This window comes from Nanorana parkeri, unplaced genomic scaffold (genome assembly GCF_000935625.1).
Source record: "Nanorana parkeri isolate BGI_ZX_2015 unplaced genomic scaffold, ASM93562v1 scaffold193, whole genome shotgun sequence".
Taxonomy (NCBI): Eukaryota; Metazoa; Chordata; class Amphibia; order Anura; family Dicroglossidae; genus Nanorana; species Nanorana parkeri.
In genome coordinates, this window is record NW_017306461.1 from 1074935 (window position 1) to 1098739 (window position 23805).

The 23805-nt window shown below is 46.5% G+C and overlaps 2 protein-coding genes across 2 annotated transcripts in view; one reads left to right on the forward strand and one right to left on the reverse strand.

Moving 5' to 3' along the window:
• Positions 1–7007, reverse strand: part of ZNF341 (zinc finger protein 341) — a 22265-nt gene extending 15258 nt beyond the window's left edge. The window contains exons 1-4 of the mRNA XM_018555357.1: positions 6881–7007; positions 3578–3688; positions 3055–3239; positions 1259–1408 (exon numbers count right to left, since the gene is read on the reverse strand). Of these exons, the coding sequence (XP_018410859.1) occupies positions 1259–1408; positions 3055–3239; positions 3578–3688; positions 6881–7004 (570 nt within the window). The 5' untranslated portion in view covers positions 7005–7007. The remainder of the gene's footprint in view (positions 1–1258; positions 1409–3054; positions 3240–3577; positions 3689–6880) is intronic.
• Positions 7008–9926: 2919 nt separating this feature from the next.
• Positions 9927–18893, forward strand: PXMP4 (peroxisomal membrane protein 4). Its single transcript, XM_018555338.1, has 4 exons — positions 9927–10039; positions 11139–11201; positions 12897–13095; positions 18438–18893. The coding sequence occupies exons 1-4, from the start codon at positions 9927–9929 to the stop codon at positions 18699–18701; spliced, it is 639 nt and encodes a 212-aa protein (XP_018410840.1). The 3' UTR covers positions 18702–18893.
• Positions 18894–23805: the final 4912 nt, after the last annotated feature.

Below are 23805 nucleotides of genomic sequence, written 5' to 3' on the forward strand. Positions count from 1 at the left end.
GGGTACAGCTGGCTCTGCCTCTAGATAGGCAGAGCCAGCTGTCACTCACGCAGCTGGGCGGATCCCGTCATCTAAGTCGTGATCCGCTCCGGCTGCGGCGTCTCAGTATACCGCGAGCTGTAGCTCGCGGTATACTGAGCTTAGGGTAACGGGAGGACGCTAGTTTGTGTCCTCCCGTTACCCTAAGGAGAACTATGGGGAAAAACACTGACCCCATAGTTCTCCTTTAAAGCTGATCTCCAGACTCACCTTCCGACTTACTCTGATTATACTGCACACTGTGAGCTTCCCATTGGGAGCTGCAGCAAGTCAGACACAGCCCGTCTCATTTCGTGGCTGGAGGTCATCCAGCATCATCTAGCGCTTTCCTCCCCAGGCTGACTGTCCCTGGCCCACCCCTTTCATTTATTGGATTTCAGCTCTTTCAATCATGGAGGTTCAGCATCAGATGCGGGCCTTCCCTAGAGTGGTCTGTATGCAAATGCAGCTTGCCTAGGAATGTCCACCCCTCCAGACTGATATCCACCCAGAAAGGCATTGTGATATTTGCATAACTCCTCTCAAGAGCCAGCCCACGCCTTGCATCAGGGCTGAGGGCTCTTGAAAAGGGTGATAAGGCAGGTTGATGTGATGTTTTCAGGAAGCTGTTTACAGTCCCTCCAACCAGCCCTCGCATTGCATAGAGAAGCATAAGGACCCAGTGATGATGTCACTGGGTCTATAATATGTTGTCTAATGTAAAACTGAAGGTTTTATTATAAAATGTGATCAGCATCTTAATGAGGCCAAAATATAAGCAGATTGAACTTTAGCTCTAAATTCCTTGTTCACAACACTTCCAGTGAAAGTTCCCGGTCATCTGAAACCTCTTTGGATGCAGCTAAACATTATTTAGAATTAAAAAAAGCTACAGATTACCAGGAAGCAGGTGGAGGGGAGGGTATAGTACACATCAGTCAAACCTTTGCTTTAAGCCCCTATACCTCAGGGGTGGGCAAACTCTGGCCCTTCAGCTGTTGTGGAACTACAAATCCCATGAGGCATTGCAAGATTCCCACAGCCACGACTCCCAGAGACAGATGCATGATGAGATTTTGTAGTTTCCCCACAGCTGGAGAGCTGGAGTTTGCCCACCTCTGCTCTACCCTATACTACAGAAATGACAGCTGGATTCTGATTGGTTGCTTTAGGCATCACAGGCACTCCCCACCTGTGGTCATGAATGATGCAGATGGTGTTCATATGTGCATTCTCTCACCTGTACTGGAGGAGGGGCTGGAGGCATTGGCTGATCCAGTGAGGTAAGGGCGGACATTGCGGACAGCAGGACCTCATCATTCACCAAAACGTTCCCTTGTACCAGAGTCTGGATGAGCGGCGACGGGGGGACGGCGATGTACGTGGAGATCTGTATGAGAAGGAATAAAGTACAGACTTAGAACCCCTCTGCTTTCTAATTTATACCTATTGAGGCAAATCCTCATGTTAAGGGAAGCCAAGTGTTATCAGTGATTGTATCTTGTTAGTTATTATTGAAATACATATTTTTTTAATCAATAAACTTTTATTGCAAAAACTATTCCATTGTATTGTATTATTACAATATTTACCTGTAAGCTGAAATACATGCAGAGAGATTAAAAATGTGGGAGGGGCATAGCGGAGCTCAGGGTTGCGGAAAGATTAACTAGACGTAACTGACTCTTGCTTGAGAAGAGGTGAATGGGGGCTTATAGTTACCGTGTATAAATAAATAAATAGCCCACACAGCACAATTTATGCTAAGCTCTTTAAAGTCATTGCAGTTAATAAGGTGGCACTCTTTGCAACTGGATATGGATTCTTTATAGTAAGAGCTGTACAAGCGCAGGACAGACTTCCCAGGGCACAGTGTAGCCCATGTCCTATAGCTGTGCACACAGCCGTCTCCCACGGCACCGTGTGGCCCATGTCCTATAGCTGTGCACACTGCTGCCTCCCAGGACACAATGTAACCCATGTCCCATAGCTGTGCACACTGCTGCCTCCCAGGACACAATGTAACCCATGTCCTATAGCTGTGCACACAGTTATCTCTCAGGGCACAGTGTAGCCCATGTCGTTTTGCTGTGCACACAGTCATCTCCCAGGGCACAGTGTAACCCATGTCCTATAGCTGTGCACACAGCCGTCTCCCAGGGCACAATGTAACCCATCTCCTATAGCTGTGCACACAGCTGTCTCCCAGTGTACAGTGTAACCCATGTCCTATAACTGTGCACACAGTCATCTCCCAGGGCACAACGTAATCCATGTCCTATAGCTGTGCACACATCCCTCTACTAGGGCACAATGTAGCCCATCCCCTATAGCTGTGCACACAGCTGTCTCCCAGTGCACAGTGTAGCCCATGTCCTATAGCTGTGCACACAGCTGTCTCCCAGTGCACAGTGTAGCCCATGTCCTATAGCTGTGCACACAGCTGTCTCCCAGTGCACAGTGTAGCCCATGTCCTATAGCTGTGCACACAGCTGTCTCCCAGGGCACAGGGTTGCCCATGCCCTATAAATGTGCACACAGTTGTCTCACAGCCAACAATGTAGCGCATTTCCTAGATCTGTGCACACAGACTTCTTCCAGGGCACAGTGTAGCCCATGCCCTATAGATGTGAACAAAGCCATCTTTCAAGGCACAGTGTAGCATGTGCCCTTTAGATGTGGACAAAGCCATCTCTCAAGGCACAGAGTAGCCCATGCCCTATAGATGTGCACGCAGCCATCTCTCAAGGCACAGAGTAGCCCATGCCCTATAGATGTGCACGCAGCCATCTCTCAAGGCACAGAGTAGCCCATGCCCTATAGATGTGCCTAGATGTGATGTCGTATTAAACCCAGAAAACTGACATGACAGCCAGACAACCAGCATTTTCAGAAAGAGAGATCATTAACATGCTACCTCTTTTTTCAGGTTTCCTTTAATGCAATAAAAAGTATGAAAGAGAAAATGGAAAAATGTGGAAGTCACATGAATAATTCCTTAAAGCGAATTGCTGAAATAACTGAAAACATACTCACCTGTCTGTTAACTGATTGCTGTTGCACGGAGCTGACAGGCGGCGTATAAACACTGTGGTTGCCCAGGGAGACAGATGCGAGGGATGGTGCGTTGCCATGGCACTGCTCCCGTTTGTGGATCATAAAACCCGGCAGGGAGTTAAATTGTTTTTTGCACTTCCCGCACAGGAAGACATCTTCATCATCTGCAAAGAACATCAGAAATCAACACGTGTACATGTAACATAAATGTAACATGCGTTCTATTGGCGCCACTGTGTGCTGACATTAAAAGCCCATTCAGACTACATATTGCAATAATGTAACACAATACCATGCGTATGGTGCACTCTGCCTTAATGGTCCTACCACATTGAAAAAGGCCCAGCGGAGGAACTCCACTACTCAACTCATACATGTCTGAGCTCCGTGAGCTGTGATCTGGCTCAATTTTGTCCCGTGACCATTTAGGAAGTGACATGACTATACCAAACTATATTATCTTCTGCCCTGTAGAGGAAGAGAAAATGCGTTCATTTCATACCAAGTCCTTGGATTGGTCCGGCGCTGCTGACATTTTGAGCGTTGTGGTCAGATACTCCACCTTGGCCATCAAGTAAGGACTGAACAGCTAACACTGTCTGGTTGTCCATGCCTGGAGAAAAAGAAATATGGTTGTCAGACTCCACCACGGGGTGTCAGGGTGGGTGTACTACATGATGGAAGCACCAGTAATGCAGTCGTGTCATGTCTGGCTCTGTACAGTGAATATCCGATTATTATTATATGGCTTTGAAGACGTATGGCAATTATGCACGAGCACCTGCAATTCACATCCATCAGTATGAAAGATCTACGACCAGCTATCAACCATGAATCAGCAGCAACATCAAGGAAGCCTGTACTAATATAAAGGCTGCCATTGAAGATCTCTCCTTTTATAATGCTATTTCCCTGGCTATGAGGCTAATTCATTAACTTCAATACAGACTAGAAACAGACATGAAACCGTGATGCGTGCATCGAAGACAAATTTCACCCCGTGAACAAAAAAAGTGAATCGTGAAATCACAGCACACTAAAAAAAAAGTTTGGTTCTCCTCCGAAAAGGAAGGGCCTCGAATTCTTGAACCCCCCGGGGCGCAAGGCTCCTGACAGGGGCAAGGATGACTTAGATCCACCTACCCGAAAGCTGGCGGACCCCTCTCCTCAAGGACCTGCTGAAACAGGTCCTTTGAGTACTAGGTGGGGGCTCTCCCAAAGAGAGACCCCCGAGTGGGAGGAAGCAGGGGAGCTAATAGGGGCCACAGAACCTCCTCCCTGACATCAGGACAGGCCCTGAAGGTACCTGCACCCTCCGTCTTCTGTGAAGTCAAAGGTGTAATCGTGCAAAAAAGGTGGTGCGCAAATAAATAAGTGTCAGTGCACAACCCTGGCAGGCCTTTCGGCCAGAGTAAAAAATATTGCCCCAAGCTAGCCATAAGGCCTGCCTAAGAGGCGTAGGGCAGAAAATGCTAGAAGTGCCGTGATCTATTGACAGTTAATCACGGTGGGGTCCCACACCCAAGTGATAATCTGGCGCACCCTGGGACGCCACCCCCAAGGGGCACAGCACCACTGGCCTCTGCGCCTCCCGAACCCACCAGCCAGACCAGAGGTGCAGCACCCATCCCCATCAGGAGGCATTAGTACCGAGGAAGCTCCCCCTCTTCTAAGGAGCCGCCTCAACACCCACCTTCACTTCGGACAGTACTAAGCAACCATCTGCCCCAGGAAGGTCCATGCTGTTCCCCTCTGAAAACTGGTAAGAACAGGTACTACACTTGATCTTAGCCAAAAGGCCGAGAAGCAATTCAAGTAGAACAGAAGCCATAACTTTTTTGGTATTGGATAGAGTAAGGGTGGGTTGTAACCCTGTCGGCTTTTATTGCCATCTGTGTCCCATTGGGGAGATTTCCTTTCACTTCCGGTCTGATAACCACAACAGGAAGTGAGAGGAAATCCCTTCAAAGTGAGGGAAATCCCTGGTGGTCAGTTGGGTGATCAGAACTAGTGTCCCCATTGGAAGATTTCCCATCTTGTTCTGTTGACAGCCCAAATGTGGAGTTTTCTTTTACGTTCGGTGATAACGGTCACCAGGACGAAAAAAAATAAACAGGGACACAGACAGCAATAAAAACCTGGCAGATGTTCCAATCCCTCTCCACTCAATCCAAAACTTAAAGTTTTGGCTTCAGTTGCACTTTTAGAATTTAGAGGAACTGAGCTCTGGAAGCTGTGCGTTGCACCCGAGCGTGCCTTACAATGCACCAGTGCTCTACAACACATGGAATGCGTTTTGTGCACCGCATTGGAAATTGCAGGTACGTTTTCCTGTCCACTGTGATGCGTTGGCAGCCCATTCAAAATGAATGGATTGCCTTAACACGACGCATGTTAACAAATGACACCAAAGTGGACAGTTGTGAATAGGCAGTTGGATGGCATAACAGCTGGGCTTCTTGCATTTTCAAAAGAAGGTCAGTAATGGCAGCACATACATCTCTATCATGACAGGTTTACTTCGAAGTAGAGAAAGGATCCAGGGAAGATAGGAAAAACAAGACTTGATTGAAGAAGTACTCCATGCTGGTTGCTATATAGGTTTCATCTATTATTGTGGAACATTATAGTTTATATCGTTTTTCATTTCTATATATGCAAGTGAAGGAGATCGGCTTCATGTGAGTTATAAAGTACATATTATCAACACAAAATCTACATGTTCTCAATCACTGGATTGTATATTATTCATTTATTATTGATATTTATGTGGCGCAGACAAATGTTCTCAATCGTTGAATTGTATGTTCTCGGTCATTGTATTGTATGATCTCAGTCATTGTATTGTATGATCTCAATCATTGTATTGTGTGTCCTCAGTCATTGTAGTGTGTCCCCAGTCATTTTATTGTGTCCTCGGTCATTGTACTGTATGATCTCAGTCATTGTATTGTGTCCTCGGTCATTGTATTGTATGATCTCAGTCATTGTATTGTATGATCCAAATCATTATATTGTGTGATCTCAGTCACTGTATTGTATGATCCAAATCATTATATTGTGTGATCTCAGTCACTGTATTGTGTGTCCTCAGTCATTGTATTGTGTGACCCTAATCATTGTATTGTGTCCTCAGTCATTGTATTGTGTGACCCTAATCATTATATTGTGTCCTCGGTCATTGTATTGTATGATCTCAGTCACTGTATTGTATGATCTCAGTCATTGAATTATGTGATCTCTGTCATTGTATTGTGTCCTTGGTCATTGTATGATCTCAGTCATTGTATTGTATGATCTCAGTCATTGTATTGTGTGTCCTCAGTCATTGTATTGTGTGTCCTCAGTCATTGTATTGTGTGTCCTCAGTCATTGTATTGTGTGTCCTCAGCCATTGTAGTGTGTGTCCTCAGTCTTTGTATTGTATGATCTCAGTCATTGTATTGTGTCCTCAGTCATTGTATTGTGTGTCCTCAGACTTTCTCCAGCAGTGACATCTCATGTTTAGGACACAAGGGTGTCAGCGATCAGATGTCCCAGGTTTGCTGTTCCATTTCTCTAGTCTGACACCCTTCTCCCCAACAATGGCAGCTCTTCCCGGATCCTGCCCCCCTCTGCTGCACCTAACAACCCCTGTGCTCTTCCAGTACACTCCCTCCTGCGGCTCTTCTCCCCCCCGGGCACCCCTCCCTCCGCGGAATCCGGAGCTCACCCCCCACCACTGACTGCACGTACTACGCTACGGCGCCCAGCAGCGCTCCTCCGGTCTATACATAGCCAGCATGGAATACATTTCACATTTTACCTTCAAAAGCCTCAAATATCGCTTGCGCCATCTTGCAGGCTGCCGTTGTCCTAAGAGCAGCATTATGGGAAATGTCCCATCTGTGTAATGCAAAGAGTGACCGGCAGAGGGCGGCAGAGCTCATCCCTAACTACATGGGTGGAAATAATAATTATTATTATTATGATTATTATTGTTATTATCATTGATAAAAAATATTACCAAAATATTAGAATAATAATAATAATTATCCTATTTGAAGCCATGATGGAGGGGTAGTGTTGTTGCCCCGAAAGGTGTTGGCTGGTGTTTGTTTGCTTGGATTGTGAAAAATTAAAATTTGTTTTTGGACTCTTTCGCCTTTCTGTTTGGCGCCCTCTTTTTCTAAACATTTAAATGAATGGGCCGCATTTACATAACACACGTTAGCGTGACGTAAAACACATGAGCTAATGCCGTGCAATAGTGTGAAAAGCTAACACCAATCACAGGTTTTGTTATGTTTTAGATACAGTAGCGCATGTGTAAGGGCCATATCAGATGCGCAATTCTGCTGTTGCTGGCGCATCATTAAGGAGAGGCTTCCACATACCCTAATGCAGCTGTGGGAAACTCCGGTGTTCTATCAAAGTTTGTGACTGGGTTGGAATGTGTGACCGGTCACACATTTTAATGTAATCACGCCCAGTTTTACAGCGATGGAATATGTGACCGGCAAAAGGTGAGGAATTCCAACGCTTTCTCAGCTGTTCCAGGGCAGATCGGCATCGCAGATGGTATGTGCAGTTGGACCGATCTGCCCTGGAACAGCTGATCGGTCCTGAGATGTCACTTCTATCCGACTCTGTGAGTGCGATATCACATTCCACAAAGTCACATTACTGGACCAATCAGCTGTTCCAGGGCAGATCGGTCCTCCTGCACATACCATCAGCGATGGCAATGTGACTGCGTTAGAATGTGTGACCTGTGACGTGGTCACACATTTTAACGTAATCCCGCCCAGTTTTACAGCGGTGGAATGTGTGACCGGTCACACATTTTAACGTAACCACGCCCACTTTTTGGGCGGTGGAATATGTGACCGGCAAAAGGTGAAGAATTCCAACGCTTTCTCAGCGGTTCCAGGGCAGATCGTCATGGCATATGGTATATGCACGGGAACCGATCTGCCCTGGAACAGCTGATTGGTCCAGTAATGTGACTTTGTGGAATGTGATATCGCACTCACAGAGTCGGATAGAAGTGACATTTCAGGACCGATCAGCTGTTCCAGGGCAGATCGGTTCCCGTGCATATACCATATGCCATGACGATCTGCCCTGGAACAGCTGAGAATGCGTTGGAATTCTTCACCTTTTGCCGGTCACATATTCCATCGCTGAAAAAGTGGGCGTGATTACGTTAAAATGTGTGGCCACGTGACCGGTCACACATTCCACCGCTGTAAAACTGGGCGGGATTACATTAAAATGTGTGACCACGTCACCGGTCACACATTCTAACGCAGTCACAAACTTTGATAGAACACTGGCCCTCCAGCTGTTGTGGAACTGCAAGTCCCATGGGGCATTGCAAGACTTTGACAGCTACAGGCCTGACTCCCAGAGGCAGAAGCATGATGCCATTTGTAGTTAAAACACAGCTGGAGGGCCGGTGTTCTATCAAAAGCTCCGACTTGTCAAGCTCTCCGACTGGCGACGTCACATCCAGTGACTGCCAGTAGGAGATCTAGACCAGATGGAGCTACTGTGCATGCATTAGCCGGGCGGCTGTCTTAATCCTGGACTCGCCTCACTGCGCCTGCGTGCCTTCATACAGCCTGTTGAGTTCTCCAACACTACTCGCTGCGCCTGCATGTCTTCACCTTCCCTGTCACGATGTAGGCGCACTGAGCGGGGTTGTAGGATTCAACGGCGATAATGGATCCACGCAGGCGCAGTGGTGAGTGGGGTTGTAGGATTCTACGGCAATTTATGGAGTTGCGCCAGTTACAGATTTCGACAAAGAGTCTATGGATTATTGTAGTAGTAGGGATGGCGCACGTGCATTGTCGGCAAGTGGACTAAAGCTCCGACTGGCAAGTGACCGGATGTGACGTCAGCAGTCAGAGATCTCGACGGGTTGGAGCCTTCGACAGAACACCAGAGCTGCCCACCCCTAGTCTAAGGGAGATTTTCCCTCCCTTTGGAGAGATTTGCTCTTACTTCCTGTTGCGTTTCTGGGAAAAGAAGCAAGGGGAAATCTCCTAAACTCATAAACGCAGTTCTAGCCCTTTTTTTAAACTACCCTTAGGGCTTATAAGACCTCTCCAGTTCATGTGCACATTGACACACTTGTTCCATGCTGCTGTACCCTTCTGTGACAATGGCACCTCAATACATTAACCCTACACACCTTTGACGCACATACATTGCGATGCACTACAACATAAAGTGACGCACTACTGTACCCTGTGGCGTACTGCTTTATAAAAATGGCTCATGTCTGATTTGTGGTCGGTTTGGGTGCATTGGCAGCCCATTTATTTGAATGGCCTGCCTTAACAAAATGCGCGGTACCACGCAGAAAAATGGGCGTTAATGTGTGTGCAGTAACGGAACATATCACAAAGGACAGGTCTGAATGGGCCCATGATGCAGTATTTACATTCCTGATCACACCCAGAGTTGTCTTTGGGGGGAATTCATAAAAACTGGAGCAGAGAAAATCTGAAGCAGTTGCCCATGGCAACTAGTAAGCTTATCTGTTTCCTTTTTAAAGCTTAACTGAACATACTAAAGACAGAAGCTGAGTGGCTGCCATGGGCAACTGCTCCAGTTTCTTTTAATTCCTCCCATTAAGTCTTAAAGGTTAAACTCCATTTTTTAATATAAAAGTGTCATATTGGAAGAGAAAACTCATGTCATGTACAATCATTTCAGCTGCAGTTAACTCAGCGAACTCATACAAAAGAGCTGAATTGTGCAACATAGGAACCAGTCCTCCGCCGAGCCCCGCCCCGCACCCAAAAGGGGAACTGAGTGCGCGGAGCTCTGTTATATCCGGGGATTTTTAAAGGATGCAAATGACCTTTGGAACGCCGGTGGAACGCACAAGGTTCAAGTACCCAGAAGTGTCAAAGCTTTCTGGCTGTCAGAATGGCGGGGGCCGTGTTACCGAGCTCTGTGATGCGGGATTGTACTGATTTCTGTAATGCAACCAGCCATATAAACACGCATAGGGACGGTTCAATGACCCCTATACAGTCAGCGGGTTTGGGAGCCAACTCAGTGGCCCTGAACCAGGAAGAGCTCGTAGAGACTCTTAAACATCCTCCATGCTACAACTGGAGCATGATTTAAAATTTTTAAAAGCAAGCATGTGAAAATGCAGGTCTCTTCACACAATGTTACTGTGGACAGCAACCTTGTCATCAGGGCAGGAAAGCCCTCCCAACCATGGTCACAGATTCACAGACACCAAGAAAAGAAACAGAGAGGGATTCCAAATATTGATTGATATTAAACCTTAGAACTTTTTTCAATAATGAATCCATATGAAACACATATTCATCACACAGCAAAGTCTACAGCATCCATCTACTAGCTTGGAGAAGGGAGGAAGGAGGAGAGGGCAGCAGGGGGCAGAGGCCAGGGAAATGGCTAGTTGTGCCTTGCTGTGTATTTTGGGCACAAACAAGGGTGGCTCCATAGGACCCTGTAGGGGAAAGGAGCAACGTTTAAACAGGGTATTGGGGCGTGTGCTCGGGGGACCAGCTGATTCTGCAGAAGCAGCATCCATTTTAAGTGATTTAATCAGCATTTCACTTTTTAATATCATTTTAATTACAATGAAGCAGGGGGTTGGCAACCATGACGCTCCAGCTGTGGTGAAACTACAAATCCCATCATGCAGCTGCCTCTGGGAGTCATGGCTGTGGTTGTCAGTCTTGCAATACCTCATGGGACTTGTAGTTCTACAACAGCTGGCGGGCCGAGGTTGCCTACCCCTGCATTAAAGAATGGCCTAAATTGGCAAAGTGAAGGATTCACTTAACACCTGCCGCAAAATGCAGCATAATCAGTGGACTGTACTGTTTGGTTGTGCTGGTAATTCTCCTGCTTGAATATAACGATGATGTCCAGAAACATTACTATGCGGTTATGTACTCATCAACAGGCAAATGGCTAAAATACTAAACTAAGAGTCAGTGACCTGAGCCATACAGACATGATATGAAGATGACTGGAGATGAATGAAATAATAAATATTCGGTTACTTTCTTTCTTTCTTAAAGGTATGGAGCTAAAATCCGGGCACCCCATGCACTGGTGATGACATTCCTGTTTAAGTCTGGAAGGTAATTTACGATAAGAGCGTTTATTCAGAATGTTTTGTCTTCTTATACCTGTGTATTGTATTCGGCTCCTACCAAGAACATGGGCAACTGTCACTCCAGTTGGACCTTTTAAAGGGCAATTATGGGGAGAGAGAAATACACTCACCCCCATAATTACAGCGAACGTGTGACAGCTTAAGCTGTCGCATGTCGGCTCTATTGTTTGGGAACTGACCGATCATACATTGCTGATCGTTCAGCTCCTGATCTTCTCCCTTCAGAGTGGTGACTGTCAGTCACCACTCTCCAGTCCTCCAGCGCTGACTGGAGAAACAGACGGGGAGGGGGCGGGCACAGCTGGCTCTGCCTCTGGAGAGGCAGAGCCAGCTATCAATCAGACAGTGAGGTGGATCACGACAATATTGTCAGGATCTGTCCCGGCTGCTCTCAGTTTTGAGTCACAGGAGGACATTGGTATATGTCCTCCTGTGACCCTAAAGAGAACTAAGGCAAAAAAAAAAGTTGGGCTATAGTTCTCTATTAAATAGACCATTACTGTTGGGAAAATTGACCAGAATGATCCTCTTATCTTATAACTTGCTCTGAAGAAGTTAGAGTTAAGCTGACCATACGTTGCCTGAATTTTTTGGCTGCATCCTGCTGACTCGGTCGAAATCTGAGCTGTGGGTTGCCGAAAAGTAGATTTTTCGATCCTTTAAAAGAGAACTATGGGCAAACTGGCTTTAGCCTGCTATATGCTGACAGCGGCTTTAGCCTGCTATATGCTGACAGCGGCTTTAGCCTGCTATATGCTGACAGCGGCTTTAGCCTGCTATATGCTGACGGCGCAGAGCCGCGCCGCAGCTGGAAAAGGCTGCAAACATTTTGTCGAGATCCACCCAGCTGCCTGATGACATGAAGCTTAGGGTCCCCACACACCTTACGATTATCGTACGATAATCGCGGGAAATCCCGCAATCGTACGATGATCGTAAGGTGTGTGGAAGCCGTGCGACCTCTACTACTGTAAGGTCGCACGACTTTAAACTTACGAACATGTTTGAAAACCCGCCGAGCATCGTACGATGTTCGGCGGGTTTGTGGCATGTCCGTACGATAACAGCCGCACGGGCTGGTGTGCACAAGCGCACACTGCCCGTTCGGCATTGCGGTCATCGGAAGCCCGCCCCTCAGGGGGCGTGGCTTGCGATCATCGCAAGTACGATCTGCCTATGCAACATAGGCAGATCGTACGTTTTTTTAAGTACATTATAACCATCGCAAGACAGAAGTCTTGCGATGGTTGTAAGGTGTGTGCCCATCCTTACACAGGGTTTGGACAGAAGAACAGAGCAGCAGGGGGGGCGGGGCGCAGGGATGATGACTATTAGCGGGCGGGGGGTTCTTCTTATAAGAGAACCTGTCATTTTGTCTTGAATGGAGATAGTAACAGAATGTCCTTAGGGCAGGGGTAGCCAAACTTCAGCCCTCCAGCTGTGCTGAAACTACAAATCCCATGATGCATCTGTCTCTGGGTGTCGTGGCTGTGGGAATCTTGCAATGTCTCATGGGATTGGTAGTTTTACCACAGCTGGCGGGCCGGAGTATGGTTACCCCTGCCTTAGGGGAACACAAAAAAAGACAAATGAGAGCGGATATGGTACATAAATGGTTTTCTTTTTTTTTTCTTCATGTCTTAACCTTGTGTTTCCGTAGTTTAAAAGACAAGCTGAAAGCCATCCTCCAGGCGACGTTCACTCATTCGCGGAACCTTGCTTATTTCGTCTTCACATATAAGGGCCTCTTGACGGCTCAGGAGAAACTACATGGAAGCAAGTGGCAGTTCCATTCCTTCCTGGCAGCTAGTGTGGGCGGATGGGTGGTATTCGGAGAGAATAATAACATCAATAGTCAGGTAAGGCTAAACAATGGATGGGGGCAGGTCCAGGTATCAAGTAAAAACCATTGATGAATGAACTGCTAATGGAACTCAGGTAATAATGCAGCTGTGTAAAAGTCAGAAAGTTCCCTCTCTCATGGAAGGAAGGTGGGGGTTGCCCTTTCTAACCTTTCTTAATTCGTGCCTCTGTTGCATCCATTGTTCGCTGCTTCGCAAAGTTAGAGATGGCGGTAGAATCTTCAGCATCAAACACTTCCGGTCGCCCTGGTATAGCTCTTCCACAACCTGTACGCCAGTAGTGCGTCCCCGCAGCTTGACGGTCCCTTCGAGCTCTGGGGATTGAAATGTTGGCTAAGCTCTGGACAGCAGTGTAAGGATAATTAGTTGACATGTTTTAGTGGCTCACCGGTCCCTCTTCATCGGGACTAAAGGGTGCAGTATATACATGAACATTTCTCGGCAGACAATTGAAAATGAAATATACATATGATAAAAGATGCAATACAGGTTTATACTTCAAGAAGTAAAGTAAAATGCATAAAAATCTCTAAAGACGATAGGATGATGTTAATAATCGTGCAAAGAATGATAAAACAAATGGTTAATTATTATTATTATATATTATGTATTTATGTGTTTTTATATTTTTATTACTATTATTTTTATTAATATTATTACTATTTAATAATTATTTAGACACTGCATAGGTATTGGTAGATCTGAAGGAGATTGTACTATCCAATTGCAATGTGTGTGTTGTGCTTAGAGACATCTGGCTGAGGGCCAGAAATGCCCTCAGCTCCTAATGTCCTGTAAGGAGCTGACAGCTAAACCTAACAAAGTGGGAAGGGGTTCTGTAGTCCCAGCAGGGAAGAACTCTGGCACAACTGAGACCACTGCTTGGGATTCCAGTGCTGCAGAGTCGGCATTATCAGCACACTATAGGAGGAATTAGGAGCTCAGTTCATTTCTGGCGGGATCAACAGGTATTTTCAGTACTTTCAGTGTATTTAAGGATATAAAACATGGCTTGTATTGCATGGATGTGATTTACAGCAGCGCACAACTCCTGCAGTTGAGGTTGTCGGCTGGTAACCCACAACCCTGACAACACAGGTTATCTCTCTATCTGTATATTTGCATCAGTTGCTTGGAATGGTAGAACACATTCTAGCTCTTCTGTTTTATGATCACATGACCTTGGACTTTAACAGACAAGTCTGAGCAATCCTACTGATCCAGGATTTCACTGCCCGATATTCCTGCCAACTGTCTTTATATTTTCCCTATTTATTTCCAGAAGAACTTCAGGATTTATTCAAATGAACCCTTATTATTATGCAGGATTTATATAGCACCAACAGATTGTGCAGCACTTTACAAAATGAAGGGAAGACATTACAGTTGCAATTCAATATAGGAGGGTTAGGAGGGCCCTGCTTGTGAGAGCTTACAATCTAGAAGAAGGGGGAAGCGACACAAAAGGCATTATTTGGTGAGGGATGAGCTGATGGAAGAAGTAAAAGTACAGTTATGTGAAGATGGGATCGACTTCCCTCAAGGGATGAGTTTTCAAGGATCGCCTAAAGGTGGATAGCCAGACAGATTAGGGTAGGGAGTTGCAGAGGATGGTAGAGGCTCTGGAGAAGTCCTGTAGGAGAGCATGGGAGGAAGTAATGAGGCTACACTGACTGCAGGCTGTATCCCAGCAGAAGGACACATCTCTTCTTACAGAAGCACGTAGTCACTTATACCAGAGGTGTAACTAGGCCTGACAGCGGTATAGAATATTGTACAAATAGAACTGTATTGATGCACCTTGTAATAAATGTTTATTTCCCATAACGTCTTCCAGGACAGCATCACGAGATGGGATCTCCTCCCCCACACACAGGAAACACGTCACTTAATCTGTTTAAAAGACCCTCCGCTCCTCCACTCCCTCAGTCATCACGAGAACCGAAGGCAAGCTGGAAAAAGACAAGGCACATACAGGCAATACCACCACATCACATTAATACTACAAGCATCAATGGGCGGGCAGTTGCTGTCCTGGAAGACTAATGGAAATAGAGTTACCGGTAAGTCCTAACTCTGAATTTCCCATAACGTCTTCCAGGACAGCATCACGAGATGGGATCTCCTCCCCCACACACAGGAAACACGTCACTTAATCTGTTTAAAAGACCCTCCGCTCCTCCACTCCCTCAGTCATCACGAGAACCGAAGGCAAGCTGGAAAAAGACAAGGCACATACAGGCAATACCACCACATCACATTAATACTACAAGCATCAATGGGCGGGCAGTTGCTGTCCTGGAAGACTAATGGAAATAGAGTTACCGGTAAGTCCTAACTCTGAATTTCCCATAACGTCTTCCAGGACAGCATCACGAGATGGGATCTCCTCCCCCACACACAGGAAACACGTCACTTAATCTGTTTAAAAGACCCTCCGCTCCTCCACTCCCTCAGTCATCACGAGAACCGAAGGCAAGCTGGAAAAAGACAAGGCACATACAGGCAATACCACCACATCACATTAATACTACAAGCATCAATGGGCGGGCAGTTGCTGTCCTGGAAGACTAATGGAAATAGAGTTACCGGTAAGTCCTAACTCTGAATTTCCCATAACGTCTTCCAGGACAGCATCACGAGATGGGATCTCCTCCCCCACACACAGGAAACACGTCACTTAATCTGTTTAAAAGACCCTCCGCTCCTCCACTCCCTCAGTCATCACGAGAACCGAAGGCAAGCTGGAAAAAGACAAGGCACATACAGGCAATACCACCACATCACATTAATACTACAAGCATCAATGGGCGGGCAGTTGCTGTCCTGGAAGACTAATGGAAATAGAGTTACCGGTAAGTCCTAACTCTGAATTTCCCATAACGTCTTCCAGGACAGCATCACGAGATGGGATCTCCTCCCCCACACACAGGAAACACGTCACTTAATCTGTTTAAAAGACCCTCCGCTCCTCCACTCCCTCAGTCATCACGAGAACCGAAGGCAAGCTGGAAAAAGACAAGGCACATACAGGCAATACCACCACATCACATTAATACTACAAGCATCAATGGGCGGGCAGTTGCTGTCCTGGAAGACTAATGGAAATAGAGTTACCGGTAAGTCCTAACTCTGAATTTCCCATAACGTCTTCCAGGACAGCATCACGAGATGGGATCTCCTCCCCCACACACAGGAAACACGTCACTTAATCTGTTTAAAAGACCCTCCGCTCCTCCACTCCCTCAGTCATCACGAGAACCGAAGGCAAGCTGGAAAAAGACAAGGCACATACAGGCAATACCACCACATCACATTAATACTACAAGCATCAATGGGCGGGCAGTTGCTGTCCTGGAAGACTAATGGAAATAGAGTTACCGGTAAGTCCTAACTCTGAATTTCCCATAACGTCTTCCAGGACAGCATCACGAGATGGGATCTCCTCCCCCACACACAGGAAACACGTCACTTAATCTGTTTAAAAGACCCTCCGCTCCTCCACTCCCTCAGTCATCACGAGAACCGAAGGCAAGCTGGAAAAAGACAAGGCACATACAGGCAATACCACCACATCACATTAATACTACAAGCATCAATGGGCGGGCAGTTGCTGTCCTGGAAGACTAATGGAAATAGAGTTACCGGTAAGTCCTAACTCTGAATTTCCCATAACGTCTTCCAGGACAGCATCACGAGATGGGATCTCCTCCCCCACACACAGGAAACACGTCACTTAATCTGTTTAAAAGACCCTCCGCTCCTCCACTCCCTCAGTCATCACGAGAACCGAAGGCAAGCTGGAAAAAGACAAGGCACATACAGGCAATACCACCACATCACATTAATACTACAAGCATCAATGGGCGGGCAGTTGCTGTCCTGGAAGACTAATGGAAATAGAGTTACCGGTAAGTCCTAACTCTGAATTTCCCATAACGTCTTCCAGGACAGCATCACGAGATGGGATCTCCTCCCCCACACACAGGAAACACGTCACTTAATCTGTTTAAAAGACCCTCCGCTCCTCCACTCCCTCAGTCATCACGAGAACCGAAGGCAAGCTGGAAAAAGACAAGGCACATACAGGCAATACCACCACATCACATTAATACTACAAGCATCAATGGGCGGGCAGTTGCTGTCCTGGAAGACTAATGGAAATAGAGTTACCGGTAAGTCCTAACTCTGAATTTCCCATAACGTCTTCCAGGACAGCATCACGAGATGGGATCTCCTCCCCCACACACAGGAAACACGTCACTTAATCTGTTTAAAAGACCCTCCGCTCCTCCACTCCCTCAGTCATCACGAGAACCGAAGGCAAGCTGGAAAAAGACAAGGCACATACAGGCAATACCACCACATCACATTAATACTACAAGCATCAATGGGCGGGCAGTTGCTGTCCTGGAAGACTAATGGAAATAGAGTTACCGGTAAGTCCTAACTCTGAATTTCCCATAACGTCTTCCAGGACAGCATCACGAGATGGGATCTCCTCCCCCACACACAGGAAACACGTCACTTAATCTGTTTAAAAGACCCTCCGCTCCTCCACTCCCTCAGTCATCACGAGAACCGAAGGCAAGCTGGAAAAAGACAAGGCACATACAGGCAATACCACCACATCACATTAATACTACAAGCATCAATGGGCGGGCAGTTGCTGTCCTGGAAGACTAATGGAAATAGAGTTACCGGTAAGTCCTAACTCTGAATTTCCCATAACGTCTTCCAGGACAGCATCACGAGATGGGATCTCCTCCCCCACACACAGGAAACACGTCACTTAATCTGTTTAAAAGACCCTCCGCTCCTCCACTCCCTCAGTCATCACGAGAACCGAAGGCAAGCTGGAAAAAGACAAGGCACATACAGGCAATACCACCACATCACATTAATACTACAAGCATCAATGGGCGGGCAGTTGCTGTCCTGGAAGACTAATGGAAATAGAGTTACCGGTAAGTCCTAACTCTGAATTTCCCATAACGTCTTCCAGGACAGCATCACGAGATGGGATCTCCTCCCCCACACACAGGAAACACGTCACTTAATCTGTTTAAAAGACCCTCCGCTCCTCCACTCCCTCAGTCATCACGAGAACCGAAGGCAAGCTGGAAAAAGACAAGGCACATACAGGCAATACCACCACATCACATTAATACTACAAGCATCAATGGGCGGGCAGTTGCTGTCCTGGAAGACTAATGGAAATAGAGTTACCGGTAAGTCCTAACTCTGAATTTTTTATAATAATCTGAGATTAATAAAGTATAAATCATTTGCATTATGATTAAAACCGCGCTCTGAGTCCCTCCTCTTGTCTCTTGCAGATAAACATGTACTTATTGTCCCGTATCCTCTTTGGCTTGTCCCGGCTGGCAGTAGAGAAGGGTTATATCCCGGAGCCCAAGCATGACGTCTTCCCTATTTTCTCTGCCCTGGTGTGGGGATTTGTGCTCTGGCTGTTTGAATACCACCGCCATACTCTCCAGCCCTCGCTGCAGTCCTCCATGACGTATCTGTACGATGACAGCAACATCTGGCACGACATCTCTGACTTCTTGATATACAACAAGCCTAAGCAGGAGAAATAATACCGGGGTATCCCTGCTGGATGCACTGAAATGATACACAAGCTAATTGACCCCTTTGAATGGCGGGGATTGTATTGGTAAACCTCTTTATACTTGAATGGTAGAGTAATGCTGATGATTGATATTGCACCTTGACTGTCCTGGATATCGGAGTGTGTGAGGCCAGTCTAAAGCCCAGCTATAGCCAAAAACCATTTTTTGTCCTCGAGGTGAGAGGTGTTAGAAACTCTATCGGTTTTTTTTTTTTTTTCTGTCTTTGTCCTTGCTGGGAAGATTTCCCCTTACTTCCTGTCCTGGTGACTACACAGGAAGAGAGGGTAAAACCCTAACAGGGAACACAGCAGTAAAAAACAGTAGTATCAGGTAGTAGCATTGCTTTCTGCCTGCCGGGAATGTTTTCTTTACTTCCTCTCCCAGTGACCACACAGGAAATAAGGAAAAATCTTACTAAAGGGGCACTGCAATGAAACCTTACAGAGTTTTTAAACCAGTGGTTCTCAACTTATGAGGTATAGGAGCCTCGACTGTGGCCCCTGACAAGGGGTGCACATAATGTTCAGTATATGCAATACTAGGAAGGACTGCAGACATAAAGGAATTGGTGGTCAGAGGCTGGGATCATCCTCCAGGTTTGGGTACCAATTGGGCGAATGCTACAGGTTTGGCTGAAGATTGGCAACATGCTATAGGTTTGGGTAAAGATTGGCAACATGCTATAGGTTTGGGTAAAGATTGGCAACATGCTACAGGTTTGGTTGAAGATTGGGGGCATGCTACAGGTTTGGTTGAAGATTGGGGGCATGCTACAGGTTTGGTTGAAGATTGGGGGCACGCTACAGGTTTGGTTGAAGATTGGGGGCACGCTACAGGTTTGGTTGAAGATTGGGGGTGTGCTGCAGAAGACATTGAAAGACTAAGAACAGGTTACATGGGGCTTGTAGAGATCACTGCTATTACAAATAAATGCTCCCACTTCCATTATAGACTGCTGGGGGTCACGGAAGAAGAACCAAATGGCCATGGGTTGGGCACCAGGGTCGCAACATCTCCCCTTCCATACAAAGTTAGAAAAAAGGTTTTGGTATGGCCTAATTTGCATATGCATTTGTATATCTCTAACACATTTTATGGGCGTGTGTGCAAGCTGTTCAGCTCGGGCTGAGTTCACATGTGTTTGCTGCCCCCGCCAGAATGAAACAGAAACTGTACTGTAAAGAAAGAGGATTCCCTGACCACTGACACCTATTCTATAGATCTGGTGGAGGTGAATTTAGTGTTAATTACACATACCTCTGTGCCTCTGATCCGTAGGTACTGAGCGATATATCTCTAGACCTGGCAGTCATATCCATCCATCTGAATCTGTTGCTTGTCCTGGTCCACCATTTATGTTAAGTGAGGTATACAGCAATACCCGGCCATTTTAAGGTACCTAATTAAAGCAGAGCTCCGGGTAAAAATGTATGAACCCTTGCAGCGGGGCTACCCCAGCACTGCAAGGGATAAGGGCTTGTTTTTGACTAGGGTCAAAGATAATAAAAGGGTCAAAATTATACTCGCCTGATCCTCTGAGTTGGCTTGCTCTCTTAGACTGGTCCCTGGAGCCTCTCTCCCCCTCCGCTGCAATGTTCTAAGGTCCCAAAGTCATCACGTTCCATGAACAGTGTATTGGACGTGAGGACGATGAGGGACATACCATCACTGCAGCGGTCTGAGGTCCCTGAGTCATCACGTTCTATACACTGTGCACAGGATGTGAGGACGCTGAGGGACATACCATCACTGCAGCAGTCTAAGGTCCCGGAGTCATCACGTTCTATACACTGTGTACAGAATGTGAGGACACAGAGGGACATACCATCACTGCAGTGGTCTAAGGTCCCTGAAGCATCACGTTCTATACACTGTACAACACATGAGGACGCAGAGTAAGGAAAGAGGCAGGAGGGAGCACTGTCATAGCTGACTAGCTCCAAGGATCGAATGAGTAGAACTTTGGTGCAAGGGTTCATTGAAATTGTACCCGGATTTCTTCTTGAAGTTTATGGATTTCGGAGAAATGGGAATGCACGTTGCGTCTCTGTGGATAATCATTTTATTGTACGTGGTAATGAGGGAGAACGATGAATTAATATTTATCATTCCTGTCTTTTTAAAGGAAACCAGTACTGAGGGATTATGAAGGCTGCCATTGCTGAGCCGCCCTTCTAAGAATGCTGGTTGCCTGGCTGTGTCATGCTGATCCAGTGGTTTCAATAATTGCCGAGACTGACCCGGGACAAATATGCAGATCAGATGTTGTGCCTTGACTCCGATTTAACATGTATGTTTGTACCAGGCCAGAGACTCGGGAAGTAATGAAATAAGACAAAGCTAGACAACGTTGTATTTTTCTCAGTGTGGGTTTCCATTAGGTCAGGGGTGGACCCATTGATAGGGAATCAGGGGCCAGTCTGTCCAATCCAGAAGCCGGCTCCACTGACAACCACTAGAGAAAACCTCAGAAGTTAGGCGCCGACTGTCATATTTAAGGCCAAGTTCACAATGAGGGGAATTTATCAAAACCGGAGCAGACAAAATCTAGGAGCAGAGTTGCACTGCAACCAATCAGCTTCTCTGTCTCATTTTCCATTTCTTACCTGAGCAAACTGAAGAGAGAAGCTGATTGGTTGCCATGGGCAACTGCTCCAGTTTTGATCAATTCCTCCCAATGACTTTACCGCCCATTGGAAAGTAATCTGCAGTGGATGACTTTGCAGAGGGCGTTTGATGGCTGGTTGACAGCCAGTTTACAGGTGTTCAGGGGGCAATACTGTCACCTAGGGGCACGCTACAGGTTTGGTTCAAGATTGGGGGCACGCTACAGGTTTGGTTCAAGATTGGGGGTGTGCTGCAGAAGACATTGAAAGACTAAGAACAGGTTACATGGGGCTTGTAGAGATCACTGCTATTACAAATAAATGCTCCCACTTCCATTATAGACTGCTGGGGGTCACGGAAGAAGAACCAAATGGCCATGGGTTGGGCACCAGGGTCGCAACATCTCCCCTTCCATACAAAGTTAGAAAAAAGGTTTTGGTATGGCCTAATTTGCATATGCATTTGTATATCTCTAACACATTTTATGGGCGTGTGTGCAAGCTGTTCAGCTCGGGCTGAGTTCACATGTGTTTGCTGCCCCCGCCAGAATGAAACAGAAACTGTACTGTAAAGAAAGAGGATTCCCTGACCACTGACACCTATTCTATAGATCTGGTGGAGGTGAATTTAGTGTTAATTACACATACCTCTGTGCCTCTGATCCGTAGGTACTGAGCGATATATCTCTAGACCTGGCAGTCATATCCATCCATCTGAATCTGTTGCTTGTCCTGGTCCACCATTTATGTTAAGTGAGGTATACAGCAATACCCGGCCATTTTAAGGTACCTAATTAAAGCAGAGCTCCGGGTAAAAATGTATGAACCCTTGCAGCGGGGCTACCCCAGCACTGCAAGGGATAAGGGCTTGTTTTTGACTAGGGTCAAAGATAATAAAAGGGTCAAAATTATACTCGCCTGATCCTCTGAGTTGGCTTGCTCTCTTAGACTGGTCCCTGGAGCCTCTCTCCCCCTCCGCTGCAATGTTCTAAGGTCCCAAAGTCATCACGTTCCATGAACAGTGTATTGGACGTGAGGACGATGAGGGACATACCATCACTGCAGCGGTCTGAGGTCCCTGAGTCATCACGTTCTATACACTGTGCACAGGATGTGAGGACGCTGAGGGACATACCATCACTGCAGCAGTCTAAGGTCCCGGAGTCATCACGTTCTATACACTGTGTACAGAATGTGAGGACACAGAGGGACATACCATCACTGCAGTGGTCTAAGGTCCCTGAAGCATCACGTTCTATACACTGTACAACACATGAGGACGCAGAGTAAGGAAAGAGGCAGGAGGGAGCACTGTCATAGCTGACTAGCTCCAAGGATCGAATGAGTAGAACTTTGGTGCAAGGGTTCATTGAAATTGTACCCGGATTTCTTCTTGAAGTTTATGGATTTCGGAGAAATGGGAATGCACGTTGCGTCTCTGTGGATAATCATTTTATTGTACGTGGTAATGAGGGAGAACGATGAATTAATATTTATCATTCCTGTCTTTTTAAAGGAAACCAGTACTGAGGGATTATGAAGGCTGCCATTGCTGAGCCGCCCTTCTAAGAATGCTGGTTGCCTGGCTGTGTCATGCTGATCCAGTGGTTTCAATAATTGCCGAGACTGACCCGGGACAAATATGCAGATCAGATGTTGTGCCTTGACTCCGATTTAACATGTATGTTTGTACCAGGCCAGAGACTCGGGAAGTAATGAAATAAGACAAAGCTAGACAACGTTGTATTTTTCTCAGTGTGGGTTTCCATTAGGTCAGGGGTGGACCCATTGATAGGGAATCAGGGGCCAGTCTGTCCAATCCAGAAGCCGGCTCCACTGACAACCACTAGAGAAAACCTCAGAAGTTAGGCGCCGACTGTCATATTTAAGGCCAAGTTCACAATGAGGGGAATTTATCAAAACCGGAGCAGACAAAATCTAGGAGCAGAGTTGCACTGCAACCAATCAGCTTCTCTGTCTCATTTTCCATTTCTTACCTGAGCAAACTGAAGAGAGAAGCTGATTGGTTGCCATGGGCAACTGCTCCAGTTTTGATCAATTCCTCCCAATGACTTTACCGCCCATTGGAAAGTAATCTGCAGTGGATGACTTTGCAGAGGGCGTTTGATGGCTGGTTGACAGCCAGTTTACAGGTGTTCAGGGGGCAATACTGTCACCTTTTGAATGCCTGTTTTTTTGGATCTTAAGGAGGATGCTGCATTACACAATACCGTGTGGCAAAGCATCACGGGCACTGAATGTGTACAAGCTTGAGCGATCGTTCTTTTTGGTGGGCGACAGTGGTAAAATCACAGATCAACTGACTGTGTGAGCGAAGCCTAAGGAGCATTAGCTGCCTAGCTATTGAGGTGTCTCCAGCCCTACTATAAGCCATTTTTGCAGTATGTTCTCATCTGTATACTGTAAGGGCAAGAACCAATACACTAAACCTTCTACACCCCCCG

What these genes read in the sequence shown, in the direction of transcription:
- PXMP4 (XM_018555338.1), top strand. Translation starts at nt 9,927, where the DNA reads ATGACCTTTGGAACGCCGGTGGAACGCACAAGGTTCAAGTACCCAGAA. An exon ending in GAGCTCTGTGATGCGGGATT is followed by an intron (nt 10,040 to 11,138) that starts GTACTGATTTCT and finishes TCTTTCTTAAAG; the next exon opens with GTATGGAGCTAAAATCCGGG. An exon ending in TTCCTGTTTAAGTCTGGAAG is followed by an intron (nt 11,202 to 12,896) that starts GTAATTTACGAT and finishes GTGTTTCCGTAG; the next exon opens with TTTAAAAGACAAGCTGAAAG.